The 19,783-nt window shown below is 40.6% G+C and overlaps 1 protein-coding gene across 2 annotated transcripts; it reads right to left on the bottom strand.

The window, feature by feature from the left end:
• Nucleotides 1–7,065: 7,065 nt before the first annotated feature.
• Nucleotides 7,066–19,467, bottom strand: PM20D2 (peptidase M20 domain containing 2). 2 transcript variants are annotated; one of them, XM_047733764.1, is made up of 8 exons: nucleotides 18,863–19,467; nucleotides 16,571–16,719; nucleotides 13,967–14,109; nucleotides 12,548–12,702; nucleotides 10,019–10,154; nucleotides 8,793–8,900; nucleotides 8,168–8,359; nucleotides 7,066–7,821 (listed from the first exon to the last, which is right to left on the bottom strand). In XM_047733764.1, the coding sequence occupies exons 1-7, from the start codon at nucleotides 19,316–19,318 to the stop codon at nucleotides 8,205–8,207; spliced, it is 1,302 nt and encodes a 433-aa protein (XP_047589720.1). In that variant the 5' UTR covers nucleotides 19,319–19,467; the 3' UTR covers nucleotides 7,066–7,821; nucleotides 8,168–8,204. The 2 variants fall into 2 exon arrangements, with proteins under 2 accessions (XP_047589720.1, XP_047589719.1); XM_047733763.1 differs by lacking the exon at nucleotides 7,066–7,821 and having other exon boundaries at nucleotides 7,848–8,359.
• Between the last annotated feature and the right edge of the window lie 316 nt (nucleotides 19,468–19,783).

Here is a 19,783-nt window from a genome sequence, read left to right as displayed (position 1 = left end):
AGTATAGATTCTTAGTCTCTTTGGTTAGGTTTATTCCTAGGTATCTTATAGTTTTTGGGTGCAATTGTAAATGGGATGGACTCCTTAATTTCTCTTTCTTCTGTCTTGTTGTTGGTGTAGAGAATGCAACTGATTTCTGTGCATTGATTTTATATCCTGACACTTTACTGAATTCCTGTACAAGTTCTAGCAGTTTTGGAGTGGAGTCTTTTGGGTTTTCCACATAGAGTATCATATCATCTGCGAAGAGTGATAGTTTGACTTCTTCTTTGCCGATTTGGATGCCTTTAATTCCTTTTGTGTCTGATTGCTGAGGCTAGGACTTCTAGTACTATGTTGAATAGCAGTGGTGATAACGGACATCCCTGCCGTGTTCCTGACCTTAGCGGAAAAAGCTTTCAGTTTTCTCCATTGAGAATGATATTTGCGGTGGGTTTTTCATAGATGGCTTTGATAATATTGAGGTATGTGCCGTCTATCCCTACACTTTGAAGAGTTGTGATCAGGAAGGGATGCTGTACTTTGTCAAATGCTTTTTCAGCATCCATGGAGAGTATCATATGGTTCTTGTTCTTTCTTTTATAATGTGTTGTATCACATTGATTGATTTGCGGATGTTGAACCAGCCTTGCAGCCCTGGAATAAATCCCACTTGGTCGTGGTGAATAATCCTTTTAACGTACTGTTGAATCTATTGGCTAGTATTTTGGCGAGAATTTTTGCATCTGTGTTCATCAAGGATATTGGTCTGTAGTTCTCTTTTTGTTGGGATCCTTGTCTGGTTTTGGATCAAGGTGATGCTGGCCTCATAAAATGAGTTGGAAGTTTTCCTTCTATTTCTATTTTTTGGAACAGTTTCAGGAGAATAGGAATTAGTTCTTCTTTAAATGTTTGGTAGAATTCCCCCGGGAAGCCGTCTGGCCCTGGGCTTTTGTTTGTTTGGAGATTTTTTGATGACTGTTTCAATCTCCTTACTGTTTATGGGTCTGTTCAGGCTTTCTATTTCTTCCTGGTCAGTTGTGGTAGTTTATATGTCTCTAGGAATGCATCCATTTCTTCCAGATTGTCAAATTTGTTGGCGTAGAGTTGCTCATAGTATGTTCTTATAATTGTCTGTATTTCTTTGGTGTTCGTTGTGATCTCTCCTCTTTCATTCATGATTTTATTTATTTGGGTCCTCTCTCTTTTCTTTTGATAAGTCTGGCCAGGGGTTTATCAATCTTATTAATTCTTTCAAAGAACCAGCTCTAGTTTCGTTGATTTGTTCTATTGTTTTTTTGGTTTCTATTTCATTGATTTCCGCTCTGATCTTTATGATTTCTCTTCTCCTGCTGGGTTTAGGGTTTCTTTCTTGTTCTTTCTCCAGCTCCTTTAGGTGTAGGGTTAGGTTGTGTACCTGAGAACCTTTCTGTTTCTTGAGAAAGGCTTGTACCGCTATATATTTCCTCTCAGGACTGCCTTTGTTGTGTCCCACAGATTCTGAACTGTTGTGTTTTCATTATCATTTGTTTCCATAAATTTTTTCAATTCTTCTTTGATTTCCTGGTTGACCCATTCATTCTTTAGAAGGATGCTGTTTAGTCTCCATGTATTTGGGTTCTTTCCAAATTTCCTCTTGTGATTGAGTTCTAGCTTTAGAGCATTGTGGTCTGAAAATATGCAGGGAATGATCCCAATCTTTTGATACCGGTTGAGACTTGATTTAGGACCAAGAATGTGATCTATTCTGGAGAATGTTCCATGTGCACTAGAGAAGAATGTGTATTCTGTTGCTTTGGGATGAAATGTTCTGAATATATCTGTGATGTCCATCTGGTCCAGTGTGTCATTTAAGGCCTTGATTTCCTTGTTGATCTTTTGCTTGGATGATCTGTCCATTTCAGTGAGGGGAGTGTTAAAATCCCCTACTATTATTGTATTCTTGTCGATGTGTTTCTTTGATTTTGTTATTAATTGGTTTATATAGTTGGCTGCTCCCACGTTAGGGGCATAGATATTTAAAATTGTTAGATCTTCTTGTTGGACAGTTCCTTTGAGTATGATATAGTGTCCCTCCTCATCTCTTATTATAATCTTTGGCTTAAAATCTAATTGATCTGATATAAGGATTGCCACTCCTGCTTTCTTCTGATGTCCATTAGCATGGTAAATTCTTTTCCACCCCCTCACTTTAAACCTGGAGGTGTCTTCGGGTGTAAGATGAGTTTCTTGTAGGCAACATATTGATGGTTTTTGTTTTTTTATCCATTCTGATACCCTGTGTCTTTTGATTGGGGCATTTAGCCCATTAACATTCAGGGTAAGTATTGAGAGATATGAATTTAGTGCCATTGTATTGCCTGTAAGGTGACTGTTATTGTATATTGTCTCTGTTTCTTTCTGATCTACTACTTTGAGGGTCTCTCTTTGCTTAGAGGACCCCTTTCAATATTTCCTGTAGAGCTGGTTTGGTATTTGCAAATTCTTTCAGTTTTTGTTTGTCCTGGAAGCTTTTAATCTCTCTGTCTATTTTCAATGATAGCCTAGCTGGATATAGTATTCTTGGCTGCATGTTTTTTCTCATTTAGTACTCTGAATATATCATGCCAGCTCTTTCTGGCCTGCCAGGTCTCTGTGGATAAGTCTGCTGCCAATCTAATATTTTTACCATTGTACGTACAGACTTCTTTTCCCGGGCTGCTTTCAGGATCTTTTCTTTGTCACTAAGACTTGTCAATTTTACTATTAGGTGACGGGGTGTAGACCTATTCTTATTGATTTTGAGGGGGGTTCTCTGAACCTCCTGGATTTTGATGCTTGTTCCCTTTGCCATATGGGGAAATTCTCTCCAATAATTCTCTCCAATATACCTTCTGCTCCCCTCTCTGTTTCCTCTTCTTCTGGAATCCCAATTATTCTAATGTTGTTTCGTCTTATGGTGTCACTATCTCTCGAATTCTCCCTCTTGGTCCAGTAGCTGTTTGTCCCTCTTTTGCTCAGCTTCTTTATTCTGTGTCATTTGGTCTTCTATATCGGCTAATTCTTTCTTCTGCCTCATTTATCCTAGCAGTGAGAGCCTCCATTTTTGATTGCACCTCATTAATAGCTTTTTTGATTCAACTTGGTTAGATTTTAGTTCTTTTATTTCTCCAGAAAGGGCTTTTATATCTCCCGAGAGGGTTTGCTTTAATATCTTCCATGCCTTGTTTCAAGCCCGGCTAGAACCTTGAGAATCATCATTCTGAACTCTATATCTGACATATTACCAATGTCTATATTGATTAGGTCCCTAGCCTTTGGTATTGCCTCTTGTTCTTTTTTTTGTTGTGAATTTTTCCGCCTTGTCATTTTGTCCAGATAAGAGTTTATGAAGGAGCAAGTAAAATACTAAAAGGGTGGCAACAACCCCAGGAAAATATGCTTTAGCCAAATCAGAAGAGATCCTGATTGTGAGGGGGGAGAAGAAGGGGATAAAAAGGGGTTCAGAAAGAAAGAAAAAAAAAAAACTATTAAAAAAAGAAAGCCGATAAAGAAAAAATATAAAAAGAGGAAAAAATATATATATATTAGATAAACTATTTAAAAAAACCGTTAAAAAAAAGAAAACGTAAAAGTAAAAAAAATTTAGCAGAAGAAGAGAAAAAGAAAAAAAAATTGAAAAAGAAAAAAAAATTAATTAAATTGCAAGGCTAAAAAATCATGGGGAGAAGCCATGAGTTCCGTGCTTTGCTTTCTTCTCCTTGGAATTCCGCCGTTCCCTTGGTCGGTGAACTTGGTCCTGGCTGGGTTTCCGTTGATCTTCTGGGGGAGGGGCCTGTTGTAGTGATTCTCAAGCGTCTTTGCCCAGGCGGAGTTGCACCGCCCTTACCCGGGGCCGCGCTGAGGTCATCCGCTCGGGTTCGCTTTCGGAGCTTTTTGTTCCTGAGCGCTTTCCCGTAAGAGTCCGGAGGGGGACGGGAAATGAAGATGGCGGCCTCCCGGTCTCCGGCCCGGAGGAGCCGAGAGCCCGGGGCCCCACTCCTCAGTGCGCCCTCAGAGAACAGCGCCAAATGACTCCCGTCACCCTGGCCTCCGGCCGCGCTCCGAGCTGACCGAGCCTGCGACCGGTTCAAGGCAACCCTGAGCTGAGAGTCACTCCTCGGCTCTGTCTTCTGCAGCCGGCTTCCCCGTTCTAATACCAGTAAGCTCTGCGACACTGAGACACCCCCCGATCCTTCTGCGACCCTGCGGGACCTGAGGCCGCGCTTAACCGGCCTGGGTCTTCACCCCAGTTAAGCCTCTGGAGCGATGTCCCTTAGCGGAACAGACTTTTAAAAGTCCTGATTTTGCTCCGTTGCTCTGCCGCTCGCCGGGAGCCGGTCCCCTCCCCCCGCGGTCTATCTTCCGTCGCTTGGATTCACTTCTCCGCCAGTCCTACCTTGCAGAAAGTGGTTGATTTTCTGTTTCTGGAATTGCTGTTCTTCTTCTCTTCAATCTCCCGTTGGATTTGTAGGTGTTTGCAATCTTTAGATAAGCTATTTAGCTGATCTCCCGCTACCCGAAGTAGTCTCAGCCTGCTACTTCTCCGCCATCTTCCAAAATTAGAATTCTTAAAGGTTTCTGTTTGTTAACCTCCGAAAAATATGCAATCACCTTTTAAGTATAAAGAGCTAAATACAGGGGCACCTGGGTGACTCGGTTGGTTAAGCATTTGCCTTCAGCTTGGGTCATGATCCCAGGGTCCTGGGTTCCAGCCCTGCATCTGGCTCCCTGCTCTGCAGGGAGTCTGCTTCTCTCTCTCCCACTCCCCCTGCTTGGTCTCTCTGTCAAATAAAAAAATAAAAAGAGCTAAATATAATCGTTTCTTGTCTAAAAGTGACACTGTTCATCAGAAATCTAGTGCTTCCTTTCTCTTCCCAAATCTTTGGAGATTTAATATATCTTGAGAGGACCAACCAACAAGGGAAATTTAAGCCAACTAGAAATGCTTATGGATTCAGCACCGTTACTGAGGAGACATGACTCTAAAAAGAGCTTCATTCCAAAAGGAAAATCTATCATTACAAAGGAAGGAGTCAGTCTCTTACATTCAAATCATGAGGATTAGTGATCATTGGTTCCTCTGGAATGAGACTTTTGACTCCAGCATTTATATATATGTTTATTTATGCTTTATAGTATGGCTATATGTGGCTCAAATAACTCACTGGTATATAAAAAATAAAAAGGGATTAACAAATCCAGATTCTATTAAAGACTAGTAAAGTAATACGAAATGTCAAGTTTCAATCTAGTACTAAAAAAAAAAAGTACCTCTACGTAGACTGTAGAGCATCAGTTCTCAACCTTTTTTCTGACACAATGAATCCACGACATATTCCAACGAATAAACCCGTATTCTGACCAAGTTTTTCAAAAATGGGAAGGAAAATAAAATATTATGGAAACCGAGATGGGACGCAAATCTTCATGGCAGATCAGTGCCAGTCTCGCGCTCCAGGTTATGGCGGAGAGCGCTGGTGCAGATGACCCTGGGCCTCCAGCCTCAGCCCTCACCTCATTCTCTCACGCAAGAGTATTTTCTAGAGCCGGAGTGAGTCAGTAACGATGGAATGCTAACCTGAAATTTTCTCTAATTCATCTTTAAAAAGTAAATCAATCACAAAACACAAATGCTTTGTATGAATAACAATGAACTTGTGACACTTCCCCAAAAAACAGGAGAATATTATTAGTGTGTTGGTTACCTGCTAACAATCCCTGTTCTAGGATGTTATTGAGGCTTTAGAAAATACAACCGTGTTCCTCAGAGTGCGGGACTTACGTTAAGGAATTTAAAACCTGTAGTTGGGAAATTTATTAAGTTGATAATGAGGAAACGAATTCCGTCTACAGAAACCGGCCATCTTGGACATACCCAGTTCTCAGCCGGAAGCCTCTGCGGATCCTTCTCCTGTTTGTAAAATCTATACTGACCAAGGCTCTTTGAGATTACAAATAATCAGAAGGGGTGTGGCACCCAAGACCCGTCTCAAAGCTGATGTGAAGAGCAGAAGATTGGCTTGCAGAGAGGACCCTCTTAAGGCATCAGGGAGGCTGTAGGTCAGAATGAGGTAAATGCTACAAGAAACAAACGTCTGAACTCCAGACCAGGACAAACCGCCAGTGCATTAAACCAGGGCACTGCCATCTAAACCCCTTTCTCTGAGTTTTCAATTGGCTTGAAGTTCTATCCTAGGAGAAGATCTGATTATATGACAGAAGTCAAAGAGAAATCGGTTTTATTTTACTGTTATGTAAGACAGAAACTGGCAATTTTTTTTTTTAACACAAAATCCCAGATAGTAAACATTTTCAGTGTTACTGGTCACGTGATCTGGTCTTGGTCTCTGGTATTTTTTCCCCCTAGGACTCTTTAAAAATGTAAAGATTATTTTTAGCATGCTAGTCATATAAAAGCGGGTGCTTGCCAAATGAGGCCTTAGCTTGTAGTCCCTTGATACAGAAGAAAAGCAAGTCTCAACTACTAACTCTCCTTCTCTTTTTTTCAACTTTAAATAATGTCAGAATAGGAATTACAGGTTCAAAGGACTGTAAGGATGAGTGATGTAACTTTCCAAATGGGGAGCTCAAGGCTCAGGGGTCCTGAGTGACTTGCTTGTAACAGAGTGGTCAAACACTTGTCTCTCTTTTATCTTCCATTTTTGGAATAAACTCAAATTTGAAGACTCCCTTTAAAATAAAGAGTACTAGAGCTTTACTATATTCACAGATTAAAGTATTTGCTGTACCAGATACTTTTTTTTCACATTCTTTTATCATGTTCAAGAAATTTACCCTAAGAACCAAGAAAAACTTGTCATACTTTTAAACTAGTATTGAGGGGCGCCTGGGTGGCTCAGTGGGTTAAGCCGCTGCCTTCGGCTCAGGTCATGATCTCAGGGTCCTGGGATCGAGTCCCGCATCAGGCTCTCTGCTCAGCAGGGAGCGTGCTTCCCTCTCTCTCTCTCTCTCTCTCTCTGCCTGCCTCTCTCTCTACTTGTGATCTCTCTCTGTCAAATAAATAAATAAAATCTTTAAAATAAATAAATAAATAAACTAGTATTGAGATACCATGGGGCTTAAGGAGGCTTAGAATTCTGTCCTCTATACTTAGTAAACTGGACAGGCTGGCTTCTGAGTAGAAGCCTGAATAGGGGTACTGGGTAGAGGTGCCCCCTTATATGACATTAATATTCAAAGCAAATAGACTTTGCTCCTTTCTCGTTAAGCCCCTCTAGAACACACTGAACTACTAAGCAAACACTTCACAGAAAGAGTCTAACCCTATCCATCTACATTTTTTCCTATTACAGAAATATGGAATTAGGAATAGCACTTTAATGTCACTTCTCAGAGTTAATTAAACAAAAATTTTTCATTTTCCTTCAACTGGTAAAACTGAAGCTTATTCTTTGTACCTGAGTTATTAGTTGTTTCCTACAGCATTTCTGATTAAAACCTGCTTTTATATCAACGAAAAGATTCTCTAAACTAAAGCAGATATAGTCAGATATTGAAAATGAACCTTCCCTAAGTTTAGTACTTGAATTTTAAACTATTTCACAACCCTAGACCAAAAGAAAAAAATCTTTCATGGGTCAGTTCTGAATATAGTTTGAAATCCCTTGAATCTTTTAAAATACACTTATACAACAACTGAATTTATAAAATACTATTACTGATAAACCATGTATCATCCAGGTTGTTTAAGAAATGCCATCACAGGGGTGCATGGCTGGCTCGGTCGGTGGAGTATGTGACTCTTGATCTCACAGGGCTATGAGTTCGAGCCCCACGTTGAGTGTAGAGATTACTTAAAATCTTGGAAGAAAGAAATGCCATCACATATCAACTCCTAAAAGATCACAACTGCATCAAACATAGATTTGTGAAAATCTTCATTTTATTTATTTAAATTAATTTCTTAAAAGTAAACTCTACGCCCAGTGTGGGGCTCAAACTCATGACCCTGAGATCAGGAGTCACATGCTCTATTGATTGAGCCAGCCAGGCGCCCCTGAAAACTTTCATTTTAGGTATGAGGTCATGTGATTTCTCTACATCATGTCCTCACGTTTCAGGTAAGAGGAATTTGAATCCCTTAACACTAAAAATTAAGGATGCCCTCCTCCATCATTAAAAAATATTAAAGAAAAAAAATCATTACTTCTCAATTATCCATAAGTGCCTCTTAAATCTTCCTTTTATTCTACTGTATTTGAAAACCCTTCTTCTTGAAGTTTCAACTTGAAGTCCTCTTTGATTCTCTCTAGCAACTCTGGTTTAAAAATAACATCCAATGCAGTCATTGCCAGAGCCTTGGCGGTACGTAAAGTGTAGGACTGAGCTTCTTGTGAACCTAAAAGGTAGAGAAAATAAATGGAAAAACCTCCATATTTATTATAAGTGACTGGTTTTCAGGTTAGCCCTTGATATCAAAACTGCCTCTCCAAATGCCCACCCCAATACAGGATTCTCTGAGATCACATTAGATAATGAAGTAACAATAGGCTAAACCAAACAGGCAACTACTACCACAGAGCATACACCAACACGGTCACTTCTTTTTTTTTTTAAGGTTTTATTTATTTATTTATTTGACAGAGAGAAATCACAAGCAGGTAGAGAGGCAGGCAGAGAGAGAGAGAGGAGGAAGCAGGTTCCCTGCCAAGCAGAGAACCCGATGCAGGACTCGATCCCAGGACCCTGAGATCATGACCTGAGCCAAAGGCAGAAGCCCAACCCACTGAGCCACCCAGGCGCCCAACATGGTCACTTCTAAGAACACTTACCTGCAGCTTCAGTGTATTGTTCTGTATGATTCAAGGCATCAGTTCCAATGTAAAAATATGGATGAATCCCAGGAACCACAAAAGTGACATTTCCAAAATCAGTAGATCCTTGAAAAGGTAAGACAAGCCATGAATTTCTAATTGTTAGTCCAATGAACACCAGACTATACTTACCCAATTTCTACAGCACCTGACATGATTTGCCACTCCTTTCCTGCTAGAAATTCTCTACTCCTTTGGCCTCCACGACTTGACTCTCTCCTGATTGTCTGGCTTTCTGTCTCCTCTAAATTGCTTCCTCTGCCTGTCTCCTAAGTGCTGGTCATCCCTAGGGAGTTATCTTTGCGTTCCTTCTCTGTGTACTTGGGGGACCCCAAAAACTTCCATGTTTTCAATCACCTTTCAGATACAACTTCTCTATCTCCAATCTAGACATCTTTGGGAGGCTCTGGATTCAACAGGCTACTGAACAGCTCCCCTTAGAAGTCCCATAAGCACCTCAAACTTTACATACTAATAATATGTACCAACTTACCATACCCCAACCTGCTTTCTCTTGAACTCATCTCAATAAATGACATCAACCCCCATTTCTATGGCCAAGTCCTTTTAAGTCCACTTCATCAACATCTATTACTGTATTTTAGGAGAACAGCTCTAACATGCAAACATATTAGTAATGATGCTTTTAAAAGGAACAAAATCTAAAATAACCCCCAATACACTTATAACTACTTAAATCCTAATAGTTACTTACTGAACAACTATTAGTAAACAACTGTAATAGTCACACCTCAAAAACTGGAATGCCCCCTTATAACTTGCTAGCCTGCCTACTGATGACTGACAGTGAATCAAAATTCTAGTTCTCCTTTAAGTAGCTTACTGAAAATTAGAACTCAGCAAATTAAACACTAGAAGTATTTAGAATACAAAGGAAAAAGTATGCTGGCTATTTCTAAAAACAAATCTGCTCATTTAACACTTTATATTCACTGAAGAGTTCATTAGTTTCTTTCCCGTAACCATTAACTTTGTGAAAAATATTAAATATTAAAAAATTATATATTAAGTATATTTTTAAAATGTATTTTAAAAATGTTAAATATTAAAAACAAGAGCAATAACCCCCTATCTCCAAAGCTGCAAACAAAACCATTTAGCCAAAAATGGTATTTTCCTTCCTCAAACAGCACAATATAGTATATATGAAGGAACTTAATTACCTGAAGAGCCATTCAGCATTGCGTCTTCTGAAATAAATTCTATTCCCAGTTTTTTTCCATTTTCAATATAAGCTTTCCACAGGCTCTTATTGGGAAGAACATTGTAATAATCGTGGGCTCCACCTTTTATTTCTACCTAAAAAAAAATTATAAAATAAATTTTGAAATAAAAAACTCATTCACTATCTAATTTTCAAACCAGCAGGAGTTCTAAGGGCACACTTCCCCTTCCAGATATAAACTCTCTCAAATATTTTACCTTTAAAAAATATGTATTTTCTTCAATGAGACTTCCCTAGGACCCTATTTCCTTTATGTGATCTATGCACCAAACCACACAATGTCACCTCGCTCTACTGGCCAGTGAGTCTCAACTTCTGTAACTTCAGTAGGGTGCGGGGGGAGCCCAAGAATCTCCATTTTAACCAGCACCTCCTAGTAATTCTGTTGCAGGTGGTCCAAAAACCAGGCACTGAGAAACACTGCTCTAGGCTGTAGCCTCTACAAGAAAAAAATTAAGCTTTACTTATATCCAAAATACAAGCTGACACTGCCACCACTGCCTGAAAGGTTTACAGGTACCCTGAGAGAAGGACAGAAGGTTCACAATGAAGAAGGGCTGACTATGGTCTTCACTTATTATTTATTCATTTTTTAAAGTAATCTCTACACCCAATGTGGAGCTTGAACTCACAATCGCAAGATCAAGAGCTGCATGCTCTTCCGACTGAGCCAGCCAGGCGCCCCCAGGCCTCACTTATTAATTTCAGTATTTCGGTGTATGAAGATTTACAAGCAGTTTATCGGTGGCCAGTTAAGAGGATTTACAGATTTTGTTTTGATTAAATCCAAATGGGTAACAGTTCCTCAAACTAAAGGTAATACCAGTAACACTAGTAAAAGCCAATTATAAAATGGCAGGGTGGACATTTCTTCTATTCTTAGCAATATCTACGTTGGAAATAATGACAACCTGGGGGTGCCTGGGTGGCTCAGTGGGTTAGAGCCTCTGCCTTCAGCTCAGGTCATGATCCCAGGGTCCTGGGATCGAGCCCCGTATCGGGATCTCTGCTCGCTGGGGAGCCTGCTTCCCTTCCTCTCTCTCTGCCTCTCTGCCTACTTGTGATCTCTGTCAAATAAATAAAAATCTTTAAAAACAAACAAACAAAACAGTTCTTAAAAAAAGAAAGAGAAAAAGAAAAAAAGCATGACAACCTGGTCATATATTACAAGTCAGCCAATATATAAAAAATTATTAAGAGACTCTCTAAAATATAGATTAAAATCTAATAACAATGAACCTCATCCTAAAGGAATATTCCTCTTGTGATACTAGCTAATGATAACAGCTCATGCATTTATTCTATAAATATTTTTATTATAATTATAAATAATAAGGGATGAATGATTTTTTTCCTCTCTGGACATTTATGCTGCCTGAGAATCACTGCTTCTGTGAGACACCATTCACTAGCTGAATAAATCACACATCTCCAGTCTAAGGAGAGCAGAACAAATAAATTAGTAAGGATGAGAGTTAGGCCTTAACTCTTAACAAACACCTATTTAATTCTCACAAGAACCTGAAGATAGATTATATTATCTCCATTTTTTAAGAGAAAATGGAGGCCTAAACAGATGAAATAATAAGACAGTAATAATGTTTCCAAAAGTTACAAAATCAGTAGGCTAAGAGGCACCTATTCCAGATCTTGGCTCTGTGACGGGACCCCAAGACCCTCCCAGGGCAAGATGACGTAATTCTCAAGCTTCCCATTCTACTGTATGCCCTGTATGATTAGTACATAAATGTCACTGATTTCATGGTTCAAATGAACAAACTTTCCTCACTAACTTCTGCATCTATTTTAACTTTCCAGGAAGCCATAAGTATTTATATCATTGCTACAAATACCTGTAATTTCGCCAAAAATAGCTTTTGCTGATTTTGCCCCAAAGTTCCCTTTATAGGCCTATTTGAGTAATTCTAAAACATAACTGCCAAAAAGGAAGGCTATAACTTGCAAAAAAACAGGGAGTCGAGTTCAGCCCTATGAAGAGTTATTCCAAGAACAGTGTAATAAGAGGACTGTGGTCCTTCCTATGTGGGCACTGAGTAAAATGAGTAAGAATTAAAGACCTTCACATCAGCTACTCAGTCAACTGATTTTACATACTCAAAACATTGCCAAATGAAAAAGGGGCAAGGTAGATTCTAATATAGCTTTTAAAAAAAAAGATTTATTTATTCATTTTAGAGAGCGACCTCATGTGCATGTATACCTGTGAGGTGGGGGAGGGGCAGAGAGCATATCAAGCAGACACTGAGCTGAGTGCAGAGCCCCACGGGGCTCGATCTCATGACCCTGAGATCATGACCTGAGCTGAAATCAAGAGTCTGATGCGTAACCAACTGAGCCACTCAGGCGCCCCCGGTTCTAATCTAACTTGGTAATATTCTAACTAAACAACCCCAGCCCACATATATACCTCTGATTATAACTTAGATTAACTCTTAAAAGTTCTTACTGTACACCCAGTAGCCAAAGCTGCAGCTCTGAAGCAATCTTCTGCCTTTTTGGTCAAAACTGGAAGTTCTTTCATTGAGGGTGCACGGAAGTAATAGATTAATTCGGAATAAGAGGGAATGATATTGGGTTTTACACCACCATTTTTTATTATGCCTATAAAAAGAACCAAATTACTGAAATTGAGCTTGGAGACCATTTCTTTAGGTTAAAATATACCTATTAAGTTTTCAGCCAGTATGTACATGAAGAAAACAATTTAAATTCACTAGCTTCACAGATTTACCAATCAAAGATTTTGACGTGCTGCACAAAAGTTTCTATACACACAGTGAAGTAAGTAATACTTTCTAGCTAATAGGGAAAAAATTGTCTCTGTGTACTTTATTCTAAGGAATTTATATAATGTTAAGAAATTATGTTGCATGATTATAAAGCTATTAAAAACTTTTATAACTGTCCAGCCTTCTGAAAGAGAACTTTATTTCAGTAGGCTTCTTTACAGTTGTATATTTTGAGAAACTTTTGACCTAAGGGGAAAAAAAAAGTGGTATAAGATTCTGTAATTACCCTTGTACTTCCAGAATCCAGTGAATATTTTAAATGGCATATAAATTATGGGAACATAGTTTTTACACCAGCAAGAAAACAAAGCAGGTCAAAGATCATTAAGCACTATTAACTGTCAAAACAAATGCATTTATTTGGAACTACAACGAGAAGGAAGATTTATCCATTCAAAGTGAAACTAGAATATAAGTACAAAGTCTAAATTTATATGACCCGCTTTCAAAAATATTATTTCTACATATTTCTCTTAAAAAAACTAAGAAAATTGGCAAAAGTGCAATTATAAACTAACTTCAGCCTACAACAAAATCAGGTAAAGAACAGATATTAAAGTATAACAATATCCCAAATCATAAGAAAATAAACTAAAAAATAAACTCGTACCTTCAAAACAGTATTTTACTACTGTTGTTACATTAAGGTAATACACATAATTTTATAAGATGTTACTGAGGATTAACAGCACTTGACAAAATAAAACCAGTACCCCTAACTTTTTTTAAATTGAGGAAATGATCTGTTACCATTAAAAGACAGTGAGGTTAACTGGAAAATCAAGATTCAACTTTCAAATACCCAGAGAAAGCATGTATGTCCTCACATAAAACCAATTATTTCTATCTCAAAATGACCATTCAATTTATGCATAAATACTCTTAACTGTCATCTTACCCAATATACACAAACATCCTAGGATTCTGTCACATGAATTTCTGAAAATGTTTAAGAAGTTTGGAGTATTCATATGAAGTACATAAAATGTTTCCAATTTTTAAAACTCACATACTAATTACACTGCACTGAACTATATTAAGCACTATTTATCACATGCAACATTTGACATCTGTACCATGGACTCTCCAGGTTGGTTTCATCTGCTGTCTCAACACAGACAGATTGTTGTAGGCGAGAACGGCAGCATCCAATGCGTTTAATCCTTCCCAGGGATACGCAGCGGCATGGGAGGCTTTTCCATAGTACTTTACAGTCATGCTAGGAAATAAAATGTCATTTGGAATTACTCTTTTCAAAATTGCTAAAGAAAATCCAGGTACTATAATTAGAATTACCTAACAAGTATTCAGAATTCAATCAGACTGCTGGAATTTTTTTTTTTAAGATTTTATTTATTTATTTGACAGAGAGAAATCACAAGTAGGCAGAGAGGCAGGCAGAGAGAGAGGAGGAAGCAGGCTCCCTGCTGAGCAGAAAGCCCGATGCGGGGCTCGAACCCAGGACCTGGGATCATGACCTGAGCCGAAGGCAGGGGCTTAACCCACTGAGCCACCCAGGTGCCCCAGACTGCTGGAATTTTTATTTGCAAATCATTTGTAGGAACAACATAACAATTTATGCACCTTAGTTATAGCTTACTGTTACGTAACACAGTGACTGACACGAAGATGGCATTCCTCCCAAAAGAGAGAAAAAGACATCTTTGCTCAGTCGACCTCCCGTACAAATTAAATCTGTATACAATTCAAGTCAAACAAACATGCAATTCTGGATTAGATGCTGCAGTTACAAAAAAGGGGGCTGTCTCCTTTTACACTGCATTGTGGTAACTCTGTATCAAAGGTCTGCAAAGCTCAGCTAATTCTGTCTTAAGGGTGGGAGAAGGTAAAAGAAAACAGAAATAGGTGAGAGGCAGAGGCATTGGCAGAGATCTCTAACCTCTAAGGTTCTCCAGACATATCCTCCTATCCACTACCCCTAAAACCAAAGTGGAAAGATTCTCCCTACTGCCACAGCACCAGCTCCTGGGGATAAGAATGAAGATACCAGAACCATTAAAATGTTCATCCTCTGAAAACAAGGCCTGATAAGATGCTGAGATGTGAGATCACTGAGTACAAGCGAGAAACTCCGCTGGAAGGGTTCAGTTATTAATCCCTAGCTACCACAGGGGAGAATATGTGGTTTTCCAGAAACCGCTGAGCAGTGGCTCCTTGAGACTGGCCCACAAAGTGGACGATTAACTACTGTGATTCTAAGTTCTGGTGTACAAAATTCAAACCACTTCAACGATCCATGCTCCCAAGTACCAAAGAAGGGAGCTCTTCCACGTAGAGAGAAATAAATAAAACGTCACACCAGACAAATCAGCAAAATATCTACTGGCAAATTCCACTAAAATCCACAGCTGGTTAGTTTCTATATCCTCTCTCAGAAACATAATTCACCCTCTTTGCAAAGAACTCAAATTACAATCAATAAACTAGAGAAGTGTGCTTTCTTCCCAACTCTAATAAAGCTGCCTCTTACATACCTAGTCAGTTGCAAGGATAACCCCATATTAAAGGATAGATATTTTCCAGAAAACAGATTGCTCAGTTTAAAGTAGAATATGTGTTAGGACGCCTGGGAGGCTCCATCTGTTAAGCATCCAACTCCTGGTTTAGGTTCTGGTCATGATCTCACTCATGGGATCCAGCTCCACTTTGTGCTTCGCCCTGTGCCCCTTCCCACTTGTATGCGCGCGCGCGCTCTCTCTCTCTCTCAAATAAATAAAGCTTAAAAAAAAAAGGATATGTTGGGACGCCTGGGTGGCTCAGTGGGTTAAGCCGCTGCCTTCAGCTCAGGTCATGATCTCAGGATCCTGGGATCGAGTCCCGCATCGGGCTCTCTGCTCAGCAGGGAGCCTGCATCCCCGTCTCTCTCTCTGCCTGCCTCTGTCTGCTGTGATCTCTCTCTGTCAAATAAATAAATTAAAAAAAAAAAATCTAAAAAAAAAAAAAGGATATGTTCAACACATTGTTTGCTATTTCGATACTTTTCAGGTTCTACTTAAATAGTCCCATTATGAATACCATATTCAATCTCAACTAGAAGAGGATTACCAAATGTTATTCAAAGGAAATCAAGTAAGGCATCACATCATCATTTTTCAATTCACTTTTATTTTTTTATTTTTATTTTTATTTTTTTTTAAGATTTTATTTATTTATTTATTTGACAGACAGAGATCACAAGCAGGCAGAGAGGCAGGCAGAGAGAGAGGAGGAAGCAGGCTCCCTGCCAAGCAGAGAGCCCGATGCGGGGCTTGATCCCAGGACCCTGAGATCATGACCTGAGCCGAAGGCAGCGGCTTAACCCACTGAGCCACCCAGGCGCCCCTCAATTCACTTTTTAAATGTATAAATATGAAGGGGGTTTTTTAAAAATTTTTTTAAAGATTTTATTTATCCATTTGTCAGAAAGAGAGAGAGAGAAAGCGCACAAGGGAGAGCACAAGCAGGGGGAGGGCAGAGGGAGAAGCAGGCTCCCAGCCAAGCAAGGAGCCTGACGTGGGACTCGATCCCAGGACCGTGGAATCATGACCTGAGCAGAAGGCAGACGCTTAACCAACGGAGCCACCCAGGTGCCCCTAAATATGGAGTTTTAGTCTCCAGCTAGGACATGCAAACATCTTAACAGTCTGTTTTCCACAAGTTGTTTCAACTTGATCACTCACTCATGTTCTGCCACATCGGGTAGGTAAGCAGCATTCTCTTGGAATGGGTGGGCCATGAAAACAACATCAAGATTTTTAAAAGCCCCTGCTTCAATTAAATCAATTTTGCCACCACCATCTTCTTCTGCAGGGGTTCCCAGGACAATAACCTAGAAGGAAATACCTGTGTCAGAGCAAAAAAACAACAAAAAATCCTCGGAGGAAAATATCAAATTGATTCCCTTGCATATGTATTCACAACCTACACTCCAACTATGTGGAGGGAGGTTTTGTTCTCTGATACTTCAATAATGCAGGGGGCATAAATCTATGATGTTAAATTAACCACAAATTCTAACTTACATTATTATACTAATTACGTGCCAAGTATGCACTAAAGCTACAAAAGGAAACTTTTCCTAATTTTATAACTGAATTTTATACAACTAATGGCAAAGATGAAAAAAAGATAAATACTATATACTGAGCGCCTCCAAATTCTTTAGGACTTGTCTCTTAAAGCTTCTTCTTGACTAAGTCTTTTAGTAATATATGTAATTATTCATATACCTTTTTATTATTATATTTTTATTTTATTTTATTATTATAATTATTCATAAACTGGTAAAGAACTTTCTGATTACTTACTAGGTATCCTCACAACAACCCTGTGAGGTAGGTGAGTGATGTGTGTCATCATTTCAGGGATGATGGTTTTGAGGCAAGGAGTGAAGTGTTTTGCCCCAGAACACAGAACAAGTCTCCAGGCAGAGCAGGGATTAGATGTCCTGATATCAGGCCTGAACTTTGGTTCCTTACTGAGATACCTCATTAAAATGTCTTAACTCATTAAACTTTTATGAAGAGCATTAAATAAACCTTAATGCCATAGTTAGAAACAGCCAACTATTACACAAACTTACTAATTCGATTCCACCAGTTCAACAGGCAGACTTATTGGTCACCAAACACCTAATTAAACAAAAGAGAACTTTACAGAATAAACATTTTACTTTGATATTTAAGCTTAACTTCGTCAAACAATTTTTAAAAACAAAGAAAAATTATCTGTAAACAACTAATATACTTTCAAGGTCATGTACAGGAATACAATGAAATGGGCTGGAAAAAGTCTTGGCTTTTTAAGGGACTCAACATAAACCATTTTCACAGAGGAAAGATAACCTTGCTAAAACTACGCATTACCCTTCAAAAGTGTACTTTTCCCAAAGCTGAACCTTCTTTGTTAGTCTATAAAGCACTCCAACTTTTAAATTAACCTACTTTTTACTCCGAACCCTTGACTCCTTAAATCTGATGACTTCTCAAGTTACATTTGGTGACTTCCCTGAATCTTGCATAAACCTCCTTAAAGTTAAATCTCTTCAGTGTTTCAAGCAATGCCAAAGGACACGCCCACCCACCCCCACCCAACAAAACAAAAACCTAGCCAGCTGCAAAACCAAGCCCCCAGAAGCAGAAAAGAGAAGGCAGCTAAAGAAAATAAGCCACAAAAGATCAAACAGTTAAGATAAAAGAAAAGTTACGGACACTGGAAAAAAATGGGCTACAGAATATGAAAAGAAAACCTCGGTCTTGCCCTTAAGCAGAATGGAGACGACTGTATCTTAGCTCACAGAATGAAGGATATACCATCTGAAAAAACACAGTAACACAAGATTAAACTCGCCCTATAATAGACATAAACAGCATCTCCCCCACTTAAAGGAGAAATATCTTAAAATCATGAAATATTAAAATTTAAGGATGAACTCACCCGGGCAGTAAATGTTCATTCACTTCCCCACTCTTTGTGGGGAGGTTTGGTAGTTCTAATGACTGAAAACTTCCTATCCAAATACCAATGATTCGAATCACAACAGCTCCTATGACTGCCACGAACAAAAGATGTTTTGGAGCCTAAGAAAGAGAGACTATAGGTTTCCCTACAGTAAGTACTTCCTTCAGAGATTGCACAACCTTGTCAGCAAATTGCGGTTACCTCTGTTACCAAAAATAAATCACAGCGACAACCAGGCTCGGTTCTAAGTTCTCTCCTTAGGGGGAGTCTACTCAATCGTTTACAACTACATAAGAGAAAACAAAACAAAACACAAGTCTGAAAAATGTCGCTGGGCCGACAACTTGAGAACGATTGACTTTTATCCAAGGGTTCGTTCTGCCTTTTGGCAAAGGCGAGGCCGGGACACCGAGGGGACGGATGCGCACGGGAAACGCCGGGGCCTGCGATCCCCGGGTCCCGCCCGGCCCGGGCAGAGGCGCTGAAAGTCCCGAGCCAGGGCCCCACCTCACCTTCACCGGCGGAGGCGGTCCGGGGAGGCTCTCCAGGGCCCCCTTCACGCCCAGTGCGGCCGCCGCCCCGACCTCGGCGATCAGGTTGTGGCCGCAGGCGTGCCCGATACCGGGCAGCGCGTCGTACTCGCAGAGGAAGCCCAGCTGCAGCGGCCGCGGCGTCGCGCCGGCCTCCGGCGGCCCCCACTCGGCGCGGAAGGCTGTGGCCAGGTGGTAGTGCGGGTGCACCGTCCACGAGGCGGCCGGAGGCTCGCACTCGAAGAAGCGGGTCAGCACGCCGTGGGCCCGGTGCTCCTCGTAGGCCAGCTCGGGCTCGCTCCAGATCGCGCGGCTCAGGGCCCCCAGGCGCTCTGCCGCCTCGTCAATGCGCTCCGCGGCGCGCAGCTTCAGCAGCTCCAGCTCGGAGACGCCCGCGTGGGCGCCCCCGTCCACGGGCCGCTCCTCTCCGGGTCTCATCTTGCCCACCGCCGGTGACCTGAGAGCACGCCGCTAGACTGTCCGCTCGCTTGCTCCCTCCTAGCTGCCCACCGCTGGCCTGCACGCTCAGGCGTCCGGCAGTATCCGACCTGGGCGCACCAGTCCGCCCAGCAGCTCCCGGGAGCACCGCCCCGGAACCCCGGGGCCCCGCCTCCAGAGCCTCGCCGGGTACAAGATCCGCCCAGTCTGCGCCCCTTCTGCGAGTGCTCCTGCCCGCGGGAGGGGGTGGGGAATGAGGAGTGCTCCCAGCGGAGGGCACTGGAAAGTGGCGGTGTGGAGGGACTCGTCTCCCTTCCGTCTCCTTGACTGTGCTTACAACTGAACTATGCTTTAAGGTCATTATCCCTTTTCTGCTGCTGCTTATTTCTCACAGCAGCAGAATGAGGACGGTTTTATTGGTTAATTGGCGTCAGGCACAGGACCAAGTGGAACATGGTCCTTGAA

This window comes from Lutra lutra, chromosome 6 (assembly GCF_902655055.1).
Source record: "Lutra lutra chromosome 6, mLutLut1.2, whole genome shotgun sequence".
Lineage (NCBI taxonomy): Eukaryota > Metazoa > Chordata > Mammalia > Carnivora > Mustelidae > Lutra > Lutra lutra.
This window is presented reverse-complemented; position numbering and strand designations above follow the sequence as displayed.

What these genes read in the sequence shown, in the direction of transcription:
- PM20D2 (XM_047733764.1), bottom strand. Translation starts at nt 19,318, where the DNA reads ATGAGACCCGGAGAGGAGCGGCCCGTGGACGGGGGCGCCCACGCGGGC. An exon ending in GACCGCCTCCGCCGGTGAAG is followed by an intron (nt 16,720 to 18,862) that starts GTGAGGTGGGGC and finishes ATTTCCTTCTAG; the next exon opens with GTTATTGTCCTGGGAACCCC. An exon ending in ACAATACACTGAAGCTGCAG is followed by an intron (nt 8,360 to 8,792) that starts GTAAGTGTTCTT and finishes TCTACCTTTTAG; the next exon opens with GTTCACAAGAAGCTCAGTCC.